This window comes from Lycorma delicatula, chromosome 1 (assembly GCF_047948215.1).
Source record: "Lycorma delicatula isolate Av1 chromosome 1, ASM4794821v1, whole genome shotgun sequence".
NCBI lineage: Eukaryota > Metazoa > Arthropoda > Insecta > Hemiptera > Fulgoridae > Lycorma > Lycorma delicatula.
In genome coordinates this window covers 199014027-199037308 of record NC_134455.1, presented here as the reverse complement: position 1 = coordinate 199037308, position 23282 = coordinate 199014027, and the positions used below count along the sequence as shown (strand labels likewise).

General features: G+C 30.7%; 1 protein-coding gene across 1 annotated transcript in view; it reads left to right on the top strand.

The window, feature by feature from the left end:
- The window catches only part of LOC142327348 (uncharacterized), a 140774-nt gene that overhangs the window by 45179 nt on the left and 72313 nt on the right, over nucleotides 1–23282 (top strand). The window contains exons 5-8 of the mRNA XM_075370313.1: nucleotides 1575–1893; nucleotides 3951–4052; nucleotides 12584–12744; nucleotides 14210–14355. Coding sequence (XP_075226428.1) covers nucleotides 1575–1893; nucleotides 3951–4052; nucleotides 12584–12744; nucleotides 14210–14355 — 728 coding nt within the window. The remainder of the gene's footprint in view (nucleotides 1–1574; nucleotides 1894–3950; nucleotides 4053–12583; nucleotides 12745–14209; nucleotides 14356–23282) is intronic.

Genomic DNA, 23282 nt, shown 5'->3' with positions numbered 1-23282 from the left:
AGAGTTCTGTAAGTTAATTCTGTTTGCTCTTTTAAAACGACTGGTTAATATCACAATTTAAATTTCTAAATGGCCCATTTGTATATCTGTTATATATCATATCATACTTATTAATTGAAAAAAAATCATTCCGTAAGGTAAAAATGCCAATTTTTAATTAAAATGGTAGACAAATTCTTATTTTATAAATCTCTGAAATATAATCAGTTGCAAAAAATATGCATTATGAAATGAGTTATTGAAGTTTAATTATAAGTAGTTGAGAAAAAAATTTAATTAAAGTATTGTATTAAAATATTTTCACAAATACTTTGATATTAAGGTGGTATCAATACTTGACAGAGTAGTACTTTTCTTAGGGGTAAATTTATTGGCTTGATGTAGAAAAGGTTTCTATTAAGAAATTCTAATTGAATGCAGATATTTTATTTATTTTATTAATATTTTCATTCTTTACCTTTTACTATATTTAAGTGCACTATATTATTTTTCTAGTATTTTATGTTGGTGTTTATTTTTCTGAATATTTTATAGTGTTTTCATACTATTTTCTGTGGACTAAAATTGAGTTGTCATTTCAAAAAAATTGATGTCAGGTTTCATTACAAAAATTTCAATATATAGGATTTTATTTGTGTATACTCAAAATAAATAGAAGAATAAATAACAGGATGGAAGGTAACATTTTCAGACTGTTTCAACTTATAGTATTATATACATTAAGCTGCTGTGCTGCTCAGTTAAGAGTTAGTTTTATTTATCTGCTAAATCCTTTATCACATCAATAAAAAAGTATATCCCTTTCACTAAACAACCCTCTTGAATACAAAGTATTGTATTTTTTGTGAAATGGAGAGTTAAAGTAGTTAACTTTTTAATTTTTAAATTAAAAAAAAAAAGAATAAAACTGATAAACTTCAATAACTTTTGTGCCATTGTAAACCCTCAATAAACATTAAAACCTAACCTTGCTATAACCTTTTTTTTTTTATAAAGTTGCTGTAACCTATGCTAATCTTTTTTCTATAAAATGAAGGAGTTGTTGCTAACATACTAATTATTTAAATTAATTAAGTTTAGAGTTTGATTAATTGAAAATTTTAAATAAAATATATTCTAAATTTAATTTATGAACATATTGTGTTATCTATTACAGATTCAACTTTGTCAGAGACCCAAATCTACTTAAATTTTAGTAAAATCAAAGAGTTGAGGAAATACTTAAAATTTTCATATATATTAAAATTGATAGAGAATAATTTTAATATGATATTAATGGTTGAACAATTAAGTTTTGGCGTTTAGGAATCAGCAGTTGTGGCTGAGACATCATGACATCATGGGATTGCATTCTTTTCGTGGGGAAACTAGTGGATTGTAAGAAGTACAAGTTAAGAGAAAACTTGTATTTTTTCTGGGTCCATGACTCTGAATTTGATAAATGATTTGTTTCTTATAATCTTTTTTTTTTCATTAATCCATTTCTTGCTTTTAATTTTGATGTTAAAATTTTATTTAACTATCCAATTTATGTACTGAATTTATTCTATTAACCTTATTTTATATATTTTCAGTTCTGAAGAGATTAAAAAGGAGAGTGGTTCTACTGGAATTACTTCTCGTATAAAGATAAGTGAAACAGAGTCAAAAAGTACTCAAACTCCAAGAAGACGTCGACGTAAGCGTCAGAGTTCTGATAAAAGTAATGAGCGTTTGCATTCTATAAAACGTTTTAAAGATAAAGGTGATGTGCCAGGGATGTACAAAGCAGAGATTCTTCGGAAGAGGAAGTGTGATCAGCAGAATTATAATGACAGTGACGATTTGATGCCTTCCACAAAGCATTTTAAAGTAGCAGATGACAATGAAGTATTAAGCTGCAAAGACAATAAAGTAATAATTACATTTAAACTGCTTTTGCTATTTTATAAGTTCTGTTGCAGTTTGTCCTTATACAGTTATATAAGTTTTCAAAGTTGTTTCAGTAATAGGATGTGTCTGTGTTAATTATTATATCTATCTTAGTGTAAACATGCTAATATTCATTCAATTCCATGGATTTTATACATATATAATGACATTCATGATCAGCTATTTTCAAACTACTTGATGGTTTATAAAGTACAAGTCATTTGTTAACTGCTGGGATTTATATATTTTATCTATATTTATTTTAAAAACCTCTAAAAATTAATATAAAAATAAAGTATCCACTTACCAACAATTGTAAATATTGACTATCCAAGCGCTTTGGATTATTCTTCCATCATCAGGGATTAGTGATTAATTATGAATTTTATAGTTGTGCATGTAAATTTTATAAATGGGTATTAAAATAAAAATAAAAATTATTATATTCATAACAGTTGAATGTCAATTGTTAAAATAAGTCAACATTAAAAGAAAAACGTCAGTAAGATGTTTACAGCTATTATGCAGTATAAATTGAATCAGTTACCCAAGCTAATAATTAATAATTATTGTATAATTTGCTTGAATAAAATATCAAATCTGATTATCTGATTTGTTCATTTATAAGTTTATTATTTAATCACACACACACATATATATATATATATATATATATATATATATATATAAATTTTAATTATATAAACATTTTAATAATAATAAAATTGATGTTGATATATAGAAAAACAACCAATCAAACAAGACACTGTAATACATTTTAACTTTTTTCATCAGTGGAATCAGAAAACAGTATATTTTAATTCATTGATTTACAGCAATAAAATACTTAAAACACAATAATACAAAACTAAAGAATGAAATAAACAATATTAAATGTATCGCATTAAACAACAGTTGTGATACAAACTTAATAGATAAATTATATACCAAAATAAGAAATAAAATACACAGTTCAGGACAAAATAAAACTAACAAATAATTATACTATAGAAGAATACACTAAAATAGAATATAATATAAATTATAATAAGTTTAATAAAATATTTAAAACATTTAAATTAAAAACAGCGTATACAACTAATAATAAAATAATAAATTACATAAATAATAAGGATCTTTCTAATAAATACGATCTAGAAAAACAAGGAGTATGTAGTCTTAAATGTAAAAATTGTGATTTTATAAAATATATTGGTATTACAAATTTGTCATTCTCAATTAGGTTTAACGAACACGTTAATTGCATAAATAAAAATAATAAAGATCTATCTAACTTTGGTATTATCTACATCAAGCAGATGTGCTGTATTGTTGGTCTAGCAGTTAACTGTATTGTTGGTGATACTGTAATGGATCGTTTTCAATGGTGAGGCCAGTCTAAATTATCTTTTTTACAAGATCATATTTTTTAAATTAAAAAAAATTAACATGTTTTTTGCCTTCCCTTATCATAATTTTACCCAAACATTAATTATTATTGTGTTGGTAATATATATATTATTTTTTCTATTTAAATATGTTATTTAAATGACAAAATTCATATAAGATAAGAAAAATCTAACAGTTCCTGAGCAAAGGACTTTATTTATTTTTGATCCTTTCTTTCCCAATATTAGTTCTGTGGGTACAAGTCTGACCCAATTCCTATGCCCTGAGGATGAAAGGACCTGAAAAATCAGTGTATTCTTGGTGTCTGTAGAAGTCTGTATATAGACTCGGGGATTCTGTTACCTGTCTAGTGGCTGTACAAGTAGTCTAATAGTTGAAGTGCCTGTTAGGTAAATCCAAGCCTACTAATCTTCCTCCCAGCAACTAATAAACATGTTATTCAGGAACTGGTTTAGAGTCTGTGTGATTTTGAAAGAAGAAAGAGAGCTAGATTTAGCCAGTAATATTACATTAGTAAACCTTTCTTTTAATATCATTTAAATTAAAACTACTAGTATGTTAGTTGTATACATTCAGAAGGTATAAGATTTAGTCTGATTTATAAGTAATTAGTCTGTTAATTGTTTCAGGTTGAATATGAAACACATGAGCATATGTTTACGTTAGTTGGTTTTGTTTCATTGCTTATTGACAAAAAGACTGATAAAATATGCTCTGCACATCTAAAACAGGTACTTAACATAAAGTTTTTATTTAATACTAACTGTCCTTGTAACTTTGAATGCAATTAATCTGATCCTTGAATATTAAAAAATATATGTAATTATGAATACTTATTTCTTCATAAAATCTATTATTAACATTTTGTAAAATCTGTTGTATATGATTTATTTAGAAAATTTATTTCAGTTGTTGCATTTATATAAATTATATTTAGGAACAAAATGAAATTATGAATTGCAAGAAAATTTTGTCACATAATTTAACTACATTCTTTATTCAGATAAACTTTAAAAAAAGTGGTTATAATTTAGAAATTAAGTTGATATCCCAAACCATTAAGATAAGTATATTTAAGATTATGTGTTGTGTCTAAAATGAAAGGTGAACTCTGTTTTTGAAGCCATCTTATCTCATCAATTAGAAGAACAAAAAATGGGTTTATAACTCGCATCCTTTTCCTTTTCTTCGGTAACATGCAATACTCATAATGAAGACAATCAGAAAACCTTTCAGCTATTTTTTTTTACTACATTCTCATTGGTAAACTTTGAGAATATATGGTTCACGTAATATTCAGTAGAAAAAATTATTTTCTTACTGCATGTATTTCTGAATATGTTGTTACATTTTATTAAAGTTTCAGCACTGTTGTATGAGGGATTGAGAGTTTGAAAGTTTTCAAAAGTATCTATTTTCTAGGGTCTTATTGAAATGAAATATAATAAGACAAAGCCTATTATCCATGTATTAATAAGAAAGTAAAGAAATATGGTAAATTTTAGTGCATTTATACATTGTCCTGTAAATGAGAGGAATCTATAAAAAAATTATACACATTCCTTTTAAGAGTTTTAGAAGAGGTGGATGGCTGCAAATTGTACTGGTGGAGTGTATTAACATAATGTACAGCTAACATCAACAGAAATAATTTTTTTCTCTTTTGTTTTAAAATGTTCATTAAAGTAACTGATACTAATATATCAAACTATAATTACACATTGGAAGAACAAAAGATAATTTTGGAATAATTTTCTGTAGTGATTTATTTATAGAATGGATTAAATGTATAGTATTATAATTTTTTAATGTATTTATACTGACCTGAATATGATTGATGTAAATATTAACATTTACATTGACTTTTTTATTTTAAACCTCCTGGACCACCATTAGGTATTGCTTCAGAGGATAAGATGATTGACAAGTAGCATGTGAAAATGACCAGGATTTGAACCCGGGACCTTTACATTTATATTAATCTAAACTGATAATTATTATATTTACATTATAACATCAAAAACACACCATATTTTGTGGTGAGTTTTTTGAAATATAAAGTAATTATTATTTTCAGTATAAGACTGAAACTGTTACAACCACATATTGTAAAAAATAAATTAAACCAAACATATAAAGTACTTTATGATTGTGGGTAAATGCTATCTGAGGTGTGCTTAAAAAAAAGACTGAACTTTCATAATAGTGCACCAACCAGTGCACACAGCCTGTTCTAACAAATAATACTGGCTAGAGCAACTCTGAAATTCTGTTTGATGTGTTACACACTCTCATTCTTAGTTTTCAAGCTATTTCGTAAAATTAATGCTCATTTTACAGACATGAGCTGTGGAAAAGTCAGAGTGGTTGTTGCTGATGGAAACACACTGCCTCATGTCTCACTCCTTATCTCACAAAACATGAGACTTCCATTGCACTTCACTTGTTTTATTCTTCAGACATAGCTCCAGCAGACTTGTTCTTGTTTCCCAAATTTAAGGTAACCTTAAAAGAATGTCATTTTCAAACCATAAACAACATTGAGGAAGAGCTGTGTACTATCCACAAAAACATGTTGTAGGAAATAATTTAAAAAATGCTGGGAGCAATGTATTGCCAGCAATGCATACTTTGAAGGGCACAAGCCTATTTATTTTTTTTCTGTCTGCAGTCATTTGACTGATTTGATGCAGCTCTCCAAGATTCTCTATCTAGTGCCAGTCATTTCATTTCAGTATATCCCTTATATCATTTCATCTTACACTGTTACTCCTGATCTAAATTGTTCTTTAACATCATTAACTGCTAGTTCTATGTAAAGATAAAAAAGTAATGGGAATAGGGAACATCCTGTCAGACTCTCTTTTTTATTACAGCTTCTTATGTTCTTCGATTACTACTGTTTGGTTCCTATAAATGTTAGCAATTGCTCTTCTATCTCTACACTTGAACCCTAAATTTTTTAAAATGATGAACATTTTATTGCAGTCTATGTTATCAAATGCCTTTTCTAAGTCTATAATTGCTCTGTATGTTGGTTTGTTTTTCTTTAATCCTTTTTTTTTCTACTATTAATCTGAGTGCTAAAATTGCTTCCCTTTACCTGAGATCAAATTGGCCTTCTAACATTTCTTCCACTCTCCTCTCAATTTGTCTGTACAGAATTCTAGTTGTGATTTTTGATGCGTGAGTAGTTAAGCTAATTGTTCTGTATTCTTCACATTTATCTGTTCCTTCTTTCTTTGGTATCATGACAATAACACTCTTTTAGAAGTTGATGGAACTTCCCCTGTTTTGAAAAATATTACACACAAGTTTGTATAATCTATGTATTGCTTCCTCACCTGCACTGTGCAGTAATTCTGCAGGTCTCATCTATCCTAGGAGCCTTTCTCCCATTCAAATTCTTTAATGCTCTATTACATTCAGATCTCAGTATTGTATCTCCCTTTTCAAACTCTTTAACTTCCTCTTTTTCCTCTATAACTCCAGTTTCTAATTCATTTCCTTTTTATAACATCAATATAGTCCATCCACCTATCAACCTTTTCTTTCGTATTATAAATTGGTTTACCATGTTTATTTAACACATTATTAGATTTTAATGTACGTACCACAAAAGTTTCCTTAACTTTCCTGTATGCTCCATCTATTTTACCTATGATCATTTCTCTTCCCATTTCTAAACATTTTTCTTTAATCCACTCTTCTTTCGCTAATTTGCACTTACTGTTTATAGTATTTTTTAACTGTCGATAGTTCCTTTTACTTTCTTGATCACTAGCATTCTTATACTTTCTACATTCATTCATTAGCTGCAATATATCGTCTGATATCCAAGGTTTCCTTCCTACTAGTTCTCTTTGTTCTGCTAAAGTTTGCTTCTGCTGATTTAAGAGTTTCCTTTTTAACATTTTCTCATTTTTCTATATTTTCTACCTTATCGCTTTTACTCGATCTTTTGCAATGTCCTCCTCAAAAATCTTCTGTACCTCCTCTTCCTCAAGCTTCTCTAAATTCCACTGATTCATCTGACACCTTTTCTTCAAGTTTTTAAATCCCAGTCTACATTTCACCATTATCACTAAATTTTGGTCACTATCAATGTCTGCTCCAGGATATGCTTTGCAGTCGAGGAGTTGATTTCTAAATCTTTGCTTAACCATGATATAATCTATCTGATACCTTGCAGTATCGCCTGGCTTTTTCCACGTGTACATTCTTCTATTTTGATTTTTAAACTGGATGTTGACAATTACTAAATTATACTTTATGCAAAACTCAATAAGTCGGTCCCTTCTTTCATTTCTTTTGCCCAGCCTGTATTCACCCACTATATTTCCATTTTTGCCTTTTCCATTGCTTGTATTCCAATCTCCACTATTATTAAATTTTCATATCCTTTTATGTGTTTAATTGCTTCATCAATTTCTTCACATACACACTACCTCATCATCATCATGGGCGCTTGTAGGCATATAGACGTTAACAATCGTTGTTGGTTTATGTTTTGATTTTATCCTTATTATAATGATTCTATTGCTATGCATTTTGAAATACTCTACTCTCTTCCCTATCTTCTTGTTGTTTGTGAATCCTACTCCTGCCTACCCTTTATTTGATGCTGAGCTAATTATTCTAAAAGTCACCTGACCAAAAATCCTTTTCCTCTTACCACTGAACCTCGCTAATTCCTACTACATCTACATTTATCCTATCCATTTCCCTTTCTAAATTTTCTAACCTACCAACCTTTTTTAAACTTCTAATATTCCATGCTCCGACTCGTAGAATGTTAAAAGGCATGGACTATGTAATACCAAGATACGGGATGAGGCTGGCAGTGCAGAGATGGCAGGTACTGAGGTTTTTCAGGTTAATCTTAATGAGCTCATAAAGAAAGAAGATCTTTTTATCTCCCAGGTATACAATGGGGTTGAAACTGGCTTGTTTTGGCGCTCTCTGTGTAATAATACTCAAGTCACATCAGGAAGAAGAAGTAATGAGAGGAAAGAAAATGTGTAAGAAAAGGGATTTGGCACTTTGTCTTACTAATGCTACTAACATAAGTTGGTTGTTTTGGTAAATCAGCTCGCCTCCATGCATTGAAAGAGCACATGCACATCTTGCCGGTTCATTATTACCACTCCAAGAAAGCTTGGTTTGATGCTTCCATTTTTTGTGACTGGTTTTCTAAGCAGAGGTATGAAAGTAGGACATGTTTTCTAGGAGGACATGTTGAAGGTTCACTTTGATGGTGAATAAGCTCTTAACTTTTCAGATAATGCATCTGCCTATCCCATTGCTGATAACAGAATATGTTTCATGTATTTGTCTGCAAACACTGTATCATTCCTCCAGCCAATGGACCAAGCCATTATCAGTGCTTGTAAAAGAAGGTACTGACAATTCTATTTAAATGAGGATATGGTGGTTATTGAGAATGAGCAGTGTATAGAAAATTACATCAGGGGTTATATCACTGTGAGAGGTTATATCACAGAGGTATGGACACTGTGCTACAGTTTGTGAAACACTCCAAGAAATCATAATTAAAGAATAATTTTAAAGTGCCAAACGGTTAAAATTAGATAGCTTTTTTGAACTGTCGGCACAGCCTACAATTAGAAATATATGCTTGGAGCTGTAAAGCTTCGGTGACTCAGAATAAATTTCTGAGGCCCAACATCATCTCTTCACCATCCATGGTAAGCCTAATTTTAAATTAAAAATATTGAATTTATTGTATTATAGAGAATATTTACAGGTATTTTACACTACCAAATTGGATAGTGTGCTTCATTAAAAGTACAGTACTGTATTTATTTCTCTTTCTTTCGTAATATAATTGTTGATATTAGCAATTCCTAATGTTGGTATCTATGGAAAATCGGCTTTATCACCTGATGTTCCCCCTTTTAGTTTGTAGTACTGAGTAATAAGGGTATTTCAATAAAGTTTTTTTTTTAGAAAAGTTCATTATTTTTTTCTGAACACAAATCATACAATATAGTTAATTACTTACAAAATAACTAAATAATTTTTCATAAGCTGGTACTTCTTGTAATGCTGTATTCATATTTGTAGTTTATGGAAAGAAAGAAAAGGTGCATGTAATCACAAACTCGGTTTAAATTTGGGAATAATATTAGTATGTAAATTACATATACAGGAACATCTGTGACGCAAGTAAATCTAAACTCTTGATTATGCATTTAACATTTGAGTGAGGGTGCGGAAGTTGATGATATATTGTCAGTCTTTTAATGCCATATTATAAATAAACATGGAACAGTGGCCAGGTATGCATTGTAATTTGATTGAAAGTTGTTTCACAATCAGTTCATTATTTTGTTCATGGGCAGGTACTGATTGTTCATGCAATTAACATATGGGTTAAAAAGTTTAATGAAACTGAGTCCATATTAATTAAAAATATAAAGGAGAAGCAAAAATTTTTAGTACACGAGAAAATGTTGATAATTGTTTGAATTGCCATAACGTGCAGCCCAAAATGTTCTCCAGTTAAACATTCATTGGTATTGGAGTCAGTGAACAATTGATCCATCAAATCTTGCATAAAGACTTAAGTTTTCACTCCTATAAAATTGATATTGTTCAAGAATTAAAAGATGCTGATTTGGTTGCTTGCATGAAGTTTTGTCAAGAAATGCTACAGCATTTGGATGGTAATGAAAACTGTTACTTCAGTTACATGAGCAACCATTGCATAGTCTAGTCTCAGTGTGGTATGCACTTTTGACATCTGGCATTATTGGACCATTCTTTTTTAGACAATTTATGAAACTCTACAAAGTTTCAAACTCTACAAAAGTCAGAAGAAACTCTACAAAGACCAAAGTTATTTTGGCCTGGACAGAAAGAGTTTATTTTGATGTTGGCAAAGGAATACTGAGTACAGCAATAGATAATTCTTTAAAACCGTGATTTAATTGATGATTTTGAGTGTACAAATACGACTTTGAAACTAAAACTAAGTTACAATGGAAGTAAAAATTATCCCAGGCCAAAGAAAGCAAGACAAGTGTAAAGCAAAGTGAATATGATGCTTACTGTTTCCTCTGACTACTGGAGAGTTATGTATTATTTTAAATACATATGGAAAGGCAAACTGTCAACCAACAGTACTCTCTGGAGGTTCTGCTTTACTTTTGTGATATGATTCCATATAAGAGACCAGGCCTATAGGAATCAAGCAACTGGCAGTTATATGATTATAATACACCAGCCCATTATCATGTCAGATGCAGAATTTTTGCCTTGTTCAAGCTCAAAATTTCTCAAGTTCACCAGATACAAATCCTTATGATTTCTGGTTGTTCCCAAAGCTGAAGATGTCATTGAAAGGCCCTGATTTGACAGCTGGGAGGACGTAATGATGAATATGATAGCAAGCTGGTAGCCATTCTGGAAGATTAGAATGAAAAATGTTCTCTGTTTTGGAAGGAATGCTGAGTTAAATACATGGAATCACAAGGGGACTACTTTGAAGGATACTAGGATTGGAACCTTCTAAGTAAGCTATTTTTTTTCACAGCCTATAGTGAGATACTTCTGGAACACACCTTGTATTTTTAAATACAAGAGTAAGTCAATTATTATCTGCAATATAGTTATAAATTTTATTGCAATACAAATAGGAAACTTACATGTATATAATTTTTCAACATAGTCCCCTTGCATTTCAACGCACTTGGTCCATCATTGCACAAGCTTTCTGATGCCCTCATAAAAGAAGGCTTTCGGTTGATATGTGAGCCAGGAATGCACCACTTCTTTCACTGTTTTGTCCAAGGTAAATCAGCGACCCCTTAATGCCTCTGAGTGGATCAAACAAGTGGTAGTCAGAAGGGGCAATATCAGGACTATACGGAGAATGAGCCAGTACTTCAAAGTTGAGTTTCTGGAGCGTTTCAGCAGTGTGGGCAGCAGTATGTGGACGGGCATTGTCGTGCAACAACAACTTTCAACAGCAATTCTCTGTGTTTGCTTCGAATTGCAGACTTCAGCTTGGTAGTAACCATCTCACTGTAACGCGCACTGTTTATTGTCGTGCCCCTTTCTTCATAATGTTCCAGTACTGGACCTTGTGAGTCCTAAAAAACCATAAGCATCAGTTTTCCTGCGGATGGTTGGGTCTTGAACTTTTTTTACAGGGTGAATTTGGATGTTTCCATTCCATACTCTGTCGTTTGGCTCGTAATGATGGATGATGTCGTTTGGTTCTGTCTGGCTCGTAATGATGGATCCATGTTTCATCACCAATGATGATTCTGTCTAAGAAGATGTCCTGTTCGTTACCATAGCGATCCAAATGTTTTTGGCAGATGTCCAAGTGCGTTTGTTTATGTAACTGTGTGAGTTGTTTTGGGACCCATCTTGCACAGACTTTATGAAACCCAAGTCTGATGTGGATGATTTCGTTTGCAGGCGATGTGCCACTTCATCAATAGTTACTCATCTGTCTAAGAAAACCATGTCACGTGTATGCTCAATGTTTTCCTCATTTGTGGCAGTAAACGGTCGTCTGGCTTCTTTGTCGTGCATAACATTTGTGTGACCAGTTTTGAATTTTTCAATCCATTCGTAGACACTCCGTTGTGGCAACACACTGTTCCTGTACTGTACCGAAAGTCTTCGATGAATTTCAGCCCCTGATACACCTTCTGACCACAAAAAACGGGTCACTGAGTGTTGCTTTTCTTTGGTGCAAACAGAAAGCGGAGCAGCTATAGTTAATATCAGGGCAGCGATAATGGAACTAATCTAGCAGCATCAAACCTGCACAGAAATAACAACAATTAAACCACGCATGCGTCATCTACGCAACACGACAGTACTACCAACATAAACAAAAATATAACTAAATTGCAGATAATAATCGACTTACCCTCATACCTTAGATTATCATAAAATATTTTAACATATATATCACTGCATTATTTACAATTATAGAAAACTGCATTCAATTCACTTTTGAATATTATGAATAACATTTATTTTTCTGTTGTACAAATAATATTGTAGTAATTTTTAATAAATATAATTTAAATAATATTTATATCCTAAATGTTATATCTTTCATTATAAAATCATATTTCTTTTTATTCGCATCTAGATACTGAGACTCAATAGCTAGTAAGTTTATTACTGGAACCTTCTTCACGGAAGCTTTTAGTTTATGTATCTCAAATTTAAAGATGTCTTCACATCTTCTCAAGACTTCTTTTTTTTTATATAGGTAAGTATTGCTGACAATCTAGAGGATAGTGGAAGTGGTGTTGCTATTGTTCCAACTGGTTGGCAGGTTAGAAACAGGTTATCTGTTGGTTCTAGCGCCAATTCATCTGGAAATTTAGCTGACAGGTCTGCAACTGCTAGCACAGTCAGTAGTACAGCAAGGTTAGTTAATTTTTTAGTTAGTTAAATAATGGAGTTAAGGTAAAATATTAATTTGCCAGATTTTCTAACTTACTGTTTGTTTTACAAATTACACTCAACACTTTTTTCATTGTTTGTGTGTAAGCTTTAGATAAAACATCAAATTTAAATAAAACACAGAAACAAAATTTTATCATTTTATAAGAATAAATTTTTAGTAAACAAATAAAATTAACTTACTATGTTGGAATTTGTGAAACAATGCACTAGGACTATGTTGCTTATGGTTTTCTCTCAAGTTTTACAACAAAAAAAAAATTTACAATAACAACACATCCAAAAATTTTTCTAACAGTGATGGATAATACACATTACTTATAAAAATAAAGAAAAATGACAATAAACATATTTGACTCAGAAGTCCCATAGCTAGTCTATTAAGTTCGTAGAACTGCTATTACATAACTACTTGTATACATCAAAATTTAACAAAATATCTTATTAATACTTATGATAGTATGGAATTGGCCAAACCAAAATTAATTTTAATTACAATTTTAAACATAATTTGTCATTTAAACATGTTATATTTTCAATAATAATATTTTTTAATGTTTTAAAAAAACGACGGATAAGAAATCTTCTGATAAATACATGAATGTCTGTATGGAGTGACCTTTGATATCAAATTCTCATACCTGTACTCCGTACAAATCACAGTCTATGATTTTCCTGATCAGTATTTATTTATTTTTTTTAAATACAACACTCATCTAACCATGACGAAGTCTCACATATAACTAACGCTTTCCGATGGTGTCACAGGTCTAACCCCATCACTATTTCTCCAATTGACCAAGTCTGTGTGAGTATGTGTACTCACACAAACATAACACTCTTTGTATAGAAAACGTTTGGTCATTTTTCACGCTTGATGTCATATTTCTTAAAATTCTATTTTAAGAAGGAATTTGATAACTAATGAATCATGGTGCTATTAATTTAATTTTTACGTTTTAAAAAAAAAAATCTTCCGTCGATGTATTAAGAAATCTGTATAACAAATAATTTACAATAAAATAAAAGATATAAGTAAATTCACCAATTTAAATAAGCCAATTCAATTTAATTTAAATTTAGGTCAGAATTTATAATGGTTACATGTGAAAATCTATTCTTTTCTAGAATTGTATTAATCTTTTTTTAAATAACATTTGAGTTTCTATAACAGCAGAAGTTGGGAAAAATACAGTTATTGACAAAAGAAACATCTTTCTTTACCACTGAATTTCTGTGTTCTTATTTGTTTATTACCTACTGTTCTGTTGTTATCATGTATTGGATTATAAATAGGTTAAATTAACTGAACATTTATGGTTGATCGTCTAGTTGCTTCAAATTTGATTTAGTCAAGCTGTAAAAACCTTCTTGATTGATTATCTTACATCTGTATAATATATTTTATATCAGCTGTTGTTTGTTCTAGTATTCCTGTTCCATTTGAGTTACCAGTACCTCATAGCAAAAGCCTTAGCAAAGGAGGCAGTGGTAGTGGTAGTAGTGGCAGTGGGAACCATCGAGACTCATTAACTTCAACTGCTTCTTCTCTTACATCTGTTTGCAGATCAAATGGTCAGGCATTATTGATTTTTTGGCAATTTTAATAATTCAAATAAATTCTGTTTTAAAAAAAAACTAATTTGGGTGCATGTGTAATTAATTAATAGAAATACACAGTTTTCTGAAAAAAATGCTTATCATGAAGTACGCTTCTTTCATTAAGTATGATTCAGATTTACACAGAGAGTTTGGTTTTGCTTGAAGAATTCTACTTTTTATTTAAATTAGTAAAATAAATGAGAAGTTTGTAAAAAAGTTATTAAATTTTAGGCTGTATGTTTTTTTTGTGCTTAATTAGATGATCTGTCAGTCTTTCTCTCAAGATTATTTCTAGGGTAATTAGATTTGTTAAAAGTAAAAATTATTTTTATGATCACATATACCTCCATTTGTGAATCTGCTTTTATTTTTTGTGATTACAACAAGTATTTTTACGTGATTTTAGTTTTGTAAATAACTAAGATTTGCAGTGCAAGATCAGGAGTATATCAAGCCCAGGCTAGTATACCAATCTCATGTTTTATGCAAAACATCCTTACCTCCAAATCAGCACTATTTAATGCTCACTTGCATCATTTTCATGGTGAAAGGACCATGACCTTTGCCCAGCAGTTCAGGACTTTTCTTATTATTTTGTTCCTATTGTAATCTTGTTTGAGTGCTTAGAAGTATTATAAAAACTAAAAAGTATTCTTTATAAAAATAGATATATTTTACCATTACTTGTTTGAAATGTTTTGGTAAAAAATGGGATGGTAACATGGAGGATGAATGTTCAGTTGGTCTTGACAGATTTGAAATACAGATGTTTATAATATTTATTTGAGGAAACATCGGGTATTAAATTTTATATGTGGGATGGAATAGACTGTATTATGCATGAATTACTCAAAATACTATTGAAATTAAAAGCGAGTAGAGCCTCTTTACCCTGCTGTGAAAAACTATTAAGAGTAGAATAAAATTCTAAAAGAAAATCTGTATGGAACAAAGAAGCAAATAACAGTATAAAATTTACTTTTTAATTGAATACCACTACTCTGTTTATATTTTAGCCATTTTCATGTTTTGTAGAATAAGTTTAATTATTTATTATTATACTGTTACAATCCTTAATCGCCTTCACTTTAACGCTCATTTGTTCAATACTGTGTCAGCTCATACCGAATCACTCGATACAAAATTAAAATGTTGCTGGTAAAATTATTTTTTGTCACAGATCTTACTGGAGTTAGAGAGTTCATAACAGGGTATTTTATTTGTAAGATGTTTTACATTTTTTAGTGGTAATTTTCTATGGGCACATCGGCTGATCTTGCACTTTTTTGAGGTTCATGGAAACCTACATTTTGTTTGTTTTTAAGGGTATCAACTCAAACATAAATCATATTAATTCACCTAAAGCAAAATTTTATTTACTTTATGTCCTGAACAAAATTTTTTAGCCTATACTTAGGAAAGCTTAAAAAAATTATTTGAAAATAGTTATAAATTAAATAGTTATTGAAAATAGTTATAAACACAAAATCTCAACTTCGGAACTAAATATTTTTAGCAAGAAATTAAACTCTCTTGAAAGTTTTTTAGGTAGATTTCATTAGAAAGCTACCTACTGTATTGGATACCATGATTCAACTTCCGGAAAATTTTGACATATCTTCGTGTTTCACATCCCCCAGACCCCAAACATCAGTTCAGAAGTTTATATATATATATATATAATAAACGCAATAAAATATAATAAAATATATAAATATATTGTAAACGCAATAACTGCCATAATCTTGTACCAATCACTTTCAAATTGATACATAAAATATAACAACCAAAACTCTCAATTGAGTTCGTTAATGGGCAAAATCAGACCAGTGGGGTGGAAATGGAGAGGGGCTTTTTTGAAAAAACAAAATATCGCTATAACTTTCTTATTAAGTAAAATATTGAATTTGTTTAAAGTTTCTACTATTCTTTGTATAAGGGCCTAAAATTGATCTAAATAAAGTTTTTTGATATCACCAACCACTGGCCCAGGGGGTGGAAAAAATGGGGTTTCAATGGCAAAAAAATCATACCTCCTTTAATAGGCACAGTATTGAATCAGTTTAAAGTGGCCGTTAGTCCTCTAAACATTACCTAAAACTTTTGTCTGAAACAATTTTTGATATGACCAACCCTTACGGCAAGGGATGACCAAAATTTGCTAGAATTATAAGAAGATGGGGCTTGTCATATGCTAAACATGAGAAACTTTTTTTCGCATGTGCCCATGTCGTATTGAGTAAATTGAAGTTTTTCTTAACTTTAAGGTGGAAATCTTTTTTATTCTCTACTTTGCACCGGTGAAATCTACCTCTCCCTTCCAGCATGCTGATAGGGATTTTTTGTTTTGTAGAAGTTTCATATCAGACTACTTGATTTAACACTGGGAGTTGTATCCGTAATTTTTTAGAAGATTAAATATTGTAATTCACTTAAAATCAGCTACATTTAAACTAAATAACTCATGAGGAAACCAAAAAAAAAAATAATTTTTATTCAACCAACTTTGTATATTAAAATAAGTTTTTAAAAAATTTGATCACTAAGGCAGCTAATTAAACATCAGCTAAGTTAAGTTCAAAGTATGATGAATTCATATTTACATTGTATCACTAAAATAGTATTACAACGGTTATTCAAATATGTGTATAGGGGAGCAGCCAGCCGCACTCATAGGAGGTCGTGTTCTATAAGTCAGTAGCAGAATTAGGAGGAGGTCCATCATCTGTTGTGCAATGAATTATAATCCAATTTCTCACCAACGAAGATCATCTCATCAAATTTTTCAGATGATCAAATCATCTGAAATTTTGGCTTGGTTAAGAGATACTACCCTGTCAAAAACTCAAGTGTTTGATTGGGCCAAAAAATTTTGAAGTGGCCGTGATGAAGCGGAGAATGAAAGTTACGAACGTTGTCTGCAGACCAGTGTCAATGATGACGAGATTGTGTCTCTGAAATTGCATCTGAGGTGAGCATAAGTGTTGGGAGTGTGCATACGATTTTTTCAGACTCTTGGTTGCAGCCCAAATGTCGGTGAGGTGGGTTCCACATCATCTCACTGATGCACAGAGAAATGTCTGCAAAGATATCTGTTGCCAGCTTTTGAATCACTTTGAAGAAGGAGAGGCATTTTTTGACCATATTGTGACCTATGATGAACCATGGGTCCACCACTTTTCACCCTGGAAAGCAAGAGAACAAGTATAAAGTGGGGAAGGGGCTCTGATCCATGCCAAGACATGCTTGTCAGTTGGAAAGGTTTTGACAGCTGTGTTTTAGAACTCTAAACGTGTGCTGCTAATTGATTTCCTGCAAGAACAAAGGACAGTAAATGCAGTATACACTGCCTGTTGGATTATGTGAGGGCTGCTTATCGCAACAAATAGCTCGGGAACTGATTTTAAATCTCCTCCTGCTCCACGACTATACAGGGCCGTGTCACATCAGCTCAGATTTGCTAAAATCCATTGGACACCTTGAAAACTCACCATACAGTCCAGTCTTGTCTCTGTTTGATTTGCTGACAGAAACTTTAGGAGAGGAAAGGCTCAAAGACAATGTTGTAATTGAGCATTATGAGTGCAGTTGGTTGTTGGGTTAGCCGTCTTGGTTTTTGATGAAGGGATCATGAAGCTGTCTATCCGGTAGAGAAATGCATTTGTTGTTGAAGGAAACTGTTTAGAAAATTAGGTAATTTATTTGTAATTTTAACAATATTAATAAAGCTATGTAAACACATTCCGGTTTATATTTGAATGACTCTTGTATTAAACCACATTAAACAATTATTCTTTAAAACATTTTTTTTTCTGCATACTTCCAGATTTAGCAAAAATGGGGAGATTAAATTAAGTGAAATATATGTAATTAAATTTTATCAGTATCATGAATAATAATAGATTATGGCCTGATAAAAAATTGCTATGAATGAGTGGATGGAGAATTATGTAAGCAAAACAGACAGTGTTATTTTAATTGAACTATTATTTTAACTTTAAAAAGAAATAACCTAATCATATAATTGGTAGGTAGGTCTGCTTTCTATGCTGTAAGGCCAATTGGTATGTATTTCCTAGTTCATCTGAAACATAGTGAATGAGTGTACAAATACCATCAGAAGATGAAACTTATGTCAAGGAACAAAACTTATTACTGATTATAAGAGCTTACCAGATTTACTTGTTTATGACTGAAAGTAGTGAATGTGTTTGATGAATGTCAGTCTGGCCCAGGAAAATGTTTCCTACTTGAAATTTTGCATAGTGGAATCAATGACATTCTGAAAATAACAACATTCAAATTTCACTTAGATTCAATACTGCTACTGCACGTACATTTAAAAAACATGTGGTTGAAGATTTGATAAATGTGATACCTGATATAAAGATGGTAATATACTTCATAGTTACAAGTTGTGAGTAGCACATATAACTAAAAAAAACTTTATCGTGTCTGCCACCACATCAGTGACTTTGGTGTTCAATATGATAACATTTTTTGTTTTTCCTTTGATGAAATGCTTGTGATAGTATTGGTGACAAGAAGAGCTATGACTAAGGCAAGTCTGTTGTGACCCTACAGTGAGGTTCCAGCAGAAGACATGAACAAACTGTTGTTTCAGGGGATGAAATTCCCCTGTTTCAAAAAGTTTTAGTAGTTTCAAAAAAAAACTATATAAAAGATTTGATACTTTTATAAAGATTTCTCAAATATGGTCCCTTCATAGATTTGTAACACTAATGCGATAAAAATTAGGTGTTGTATGTAATTACAATATTCTGTGATTATAGCATTTTGATTTCAAAATAATGAAATCAGCCAGAATTTATGAGAGATTTAGAAAGTAGAGGATACAAATGAAAAAATACAGTGACTTACTGATACACATCTTTCATCCACGTGATTCAAGAAGTGCATTCCAGGTCTCCAAAGATGAGAAGAATGTGGATATCAGTTAGTATAGTATTAAGAAAATTAGCATCACTAGAATTCAGTACCTTTACTGAAACAAATTGTGCATAGAAATAACTCTGTTAATTACTTCAGTTATATCTTAAAATAGCTGCAATAAGAGATAATCGTTTTATTTTAATTTTGAATATACCATATTTACTTGCGTATGATCCACTATCTGCATTTACCATTGTACTACATATTGTGGTTTAATATATTAATTTGTATTAGTAATGTAAACTTCGTATAGCTTGTATTCTAATTATTTCTGATTTCAAATCAGTAAAAATGTTGAGTCACATCCATTATATAGGCTACATTATAATTGCCTGTTAATTAATGTGGAGCCTATTTGGAAAGTATCTTCTGATTCATTATTAAAAAAAAAAATTTATATTGTACATCTTATGGCTACATATTTTAGCTACTTTCAACATAATTGCCATCCAAATTAAGGCATTTGTCATATCTGTAAATACGTTTTTGAATATCCTTAACATAACACTCTGCCGCCTGTGAATTAAGTCAGGTAGTAATACCATTTATCAACTCATTTTGAAACACTATGTCGCTAAAGATCTCTTCATTTTTGGGAAAAGTTTATAATCACTTTGAGCCAAATCAGAGCTGTATGGAGGATGGTTAAACAACTCCCATTTGAATATGTTGATTTGGCATTGAGTGCATATTGCAGTATGTGGACGAGTGTTGTTATGAAGAAAAACAACGTCTGAACTCAGCATGCTGTGTTATTTGTTTTTTATGGTACTTCTCAATTTCCTCAATGACTCAGTAAGTTCCAGTACTAATTGTCATGCCTCTTTCCATAAAATCAACCAAGATCACACCTTTATGGATTTATAAGTTTTTTTTAGGAAAGCTGGTGTGCCTCCACTCCATTGATTGAACTTTTGTTTCCACTTTATTGAAATTAACCTATGTCTCATATCGTGTTATGATTTGGTCAAGAAATTCATCCTTCTTATGGTAACGGTGAAGGAAGGATAGTACTGACCCCATCCTCTTTGTGTGTTCATCAGAAAGAAGCTTAGGCACCCAGCGACCACAAAATTTGTGAAAGCCTAACCTATCACTTTTGATTTCATGCCACATTGTTGATGAATGTGAGGAAACATTAGAAATTATGTTACTGTGAATCAATGATTTTCTCGAATTTTCATGTTGATATTTGCAACAAGTTCATCTGTGACAATTGAGGGTTCACCATTTCTTTCATTGTTGTGAATGTTTATTTGACCTTCCGAAAACATGTGGCACTATTATCTTGCTGCACTGTCACACATGATATTACCTCCATATACTGCAACAAAGTTCACAATGAATTTCAGCATCCGGCAAGGTTTTTGTGTGAAGGAAACTGATGACTGCATGCACTTCATAGTTGGTAGAATTTTCTATGACAGCAGCCATTTCTAACAAGAGTTTTACACGAACAAACAAGCAAGCGGTATTTCCAATAATACTACTAGAATTGCCTTGAAATGGGATATTCAACTGAGCAAAGGTACAACTGCTAACTCTACTCCTTCATGCAATACCGAGGACCGAAAGTTAATCTCCAAATAGCCCTCCTTAACTTTTGTCGTAAGCATTTTTATTTATCTCCACATTTTCGGTTATTATAACATTTGTTATTATTCATCATCTTGTATTTTTGTGTACGACACAAGTCATCTCAGGGTCAATCTGTGTTAAATCAGTAAGGCCCACAAAACCTAACCGACTGAGATTTTCATGAAATTAACTGTTGATAGAGATATGTGAATGTACTGAATTTCAGATCTCTTTCATAACCCGTTTCACTTTTAGAACCCTTCAAATTTGCTGGAAAATGGCAAATTTTGACTTGCAGCAGTAGTGTTAGGTTAATATAACTTTGTTATTTATTAAGGTAGAATGATAAACTTGGCCTCATTTTAAAGCTTATTTGATGCACTTTCATGTGATATACAACAAGCTTATGTTTTTCATAAATTTTGATTTCAAGGTCACCACCGTTGACTTTGAATTTAAAAAAAATCAGGTCTTCAATTATTTAATAAAAAATATATGTTATTCATCATTATATAATGTAGTTGGAGAAATTTGAAACTGAGACTGCTTTGGAATTGGGAACTAAAAAATAAAATGTGTATCAAATGTTTTAATAAAATTTAATTTTTTAAAATTTATGATTAGTTTTGTAACAAGACTGTAATGACCATTAATTAAATCAAAATAAGGTTGAATATCATTACACGCTATGCTTAAAAGGGAAATAAAGTTAATAATTTTAAGTAAAACAATAAATCTCATTTTAAATGGTCTAAAAAATTCAAGTGTAAATCATAAATATGTAAATATAATTCTCAAAACTCACTTTTCATTATAAAAGAAGCTACAATAATATAAATAATAATTGTACGACTAAAAATATTATAATGCATGTCTTTAAATAATTATACTTATTGCATTTATGATTTGGACATTTTGATCGTCGTAAAATGTTACACAATATACAAAAAGTAAGGCAATTCAATAAAAATTTCAGATTAAAGTTTTATACATTTTTAAATTAACTGTTACATTCCAGCAGTTGTTATTTTAAGTAAATATTTCAATTTATATTAATTTTAACAATAGTCTGATAAAACATATCAACAGCACATATGCAATGCTAATGTACTAATTAATTTTTCAAAGTAATGTTTCTTAATATAAATAATTTTTTATAATAATGTTTAATAAATATAATCTGATATTTTTATTGGCTTTCAATTATTGCTACTTAAAAATTATAATACTAACATTAATATTAAGTTCAATTTTAAAAGAGTATTTATGTGGTTATTTGAAATAGCCGATTATCTCGCTGTCAGTGTTTCATTTGCCTGATAAGTTTCCTTTTCAGATAATGTATATGTACATCCAGTAGCAGTTTTTGGATTAACTTTCATTATTACTTCCTGTTGAGGTAATAGAATATCACTGTTTGCTGGAAGAACATAGAAGAAGATGACCCTTTAGGATGAATACTTAAAACCTACTTCCACTTCTTCTGTCGATTCATTTGTAGATAATACACCCAAGCCAACCACCAAGCACCAAATGCATGTGACAAAAAACTTTTTATATCAGGAATTTCAGGAAAACAAACTTCTGTTTCATGCAAAACTTTATGTTGTTCATATTCTTCAATTTCGGAAATAAATTTTGTTTTAAGATATCTTTTCCTGGCTGGTAAAAAAGCATGGAACTTTTGAATACCTGGGATTGCCACCACTTTTGCTAAACAAGGTGCTAAGTACGTTTCTTTTTTCTGATATTCTTGATTTGAAACAAATATGAAAAATCATATTTTTAATGTTTGATCGAGCCCAATCATAAAGCTGAGTGACTGTTGTTATTTGATCTTGGTATGGGCATTGTAAACTTGCTTTTGATGACAATTTGTTTTTGATGAGTACCGTCAAGACCATCACATGCATTTTTGCCATGTGATGGTCAAAGAAGTGCCATTCTGTCTCGGCACCAAAGTCATCCTTATGATAAGTTAAATTCACAAAAGTTTTATATTGTGCTGCTGAGCTAACTGAGAAGTAAATTAATTTATTCATTATATTATACTTTTCTTTTCTTTTGAACATTGGTAAAATAAACAGAGCATACAGGAAAATTTTGGGGTACATAAATTAAAATCTAATAATGAGATTGTACATCTCATTCATCTAAAATCGAATAAGATGGTACATTGATTTATAATACAAAAGGCAAAGTCAATAGGTGAGTGGAATATATTGAAGAGTTATATGGAGGAAATTAATTAGAAAATGGTTTTATAGAGTTAGAAGAGGAAGTCGAAGAGGATGAAAGGGGAGAAACAATACTGAGATCTGAATTTAAGAGAGCATTAAAAGATTTGAATGGCAGGAAGGCTCCTGGAA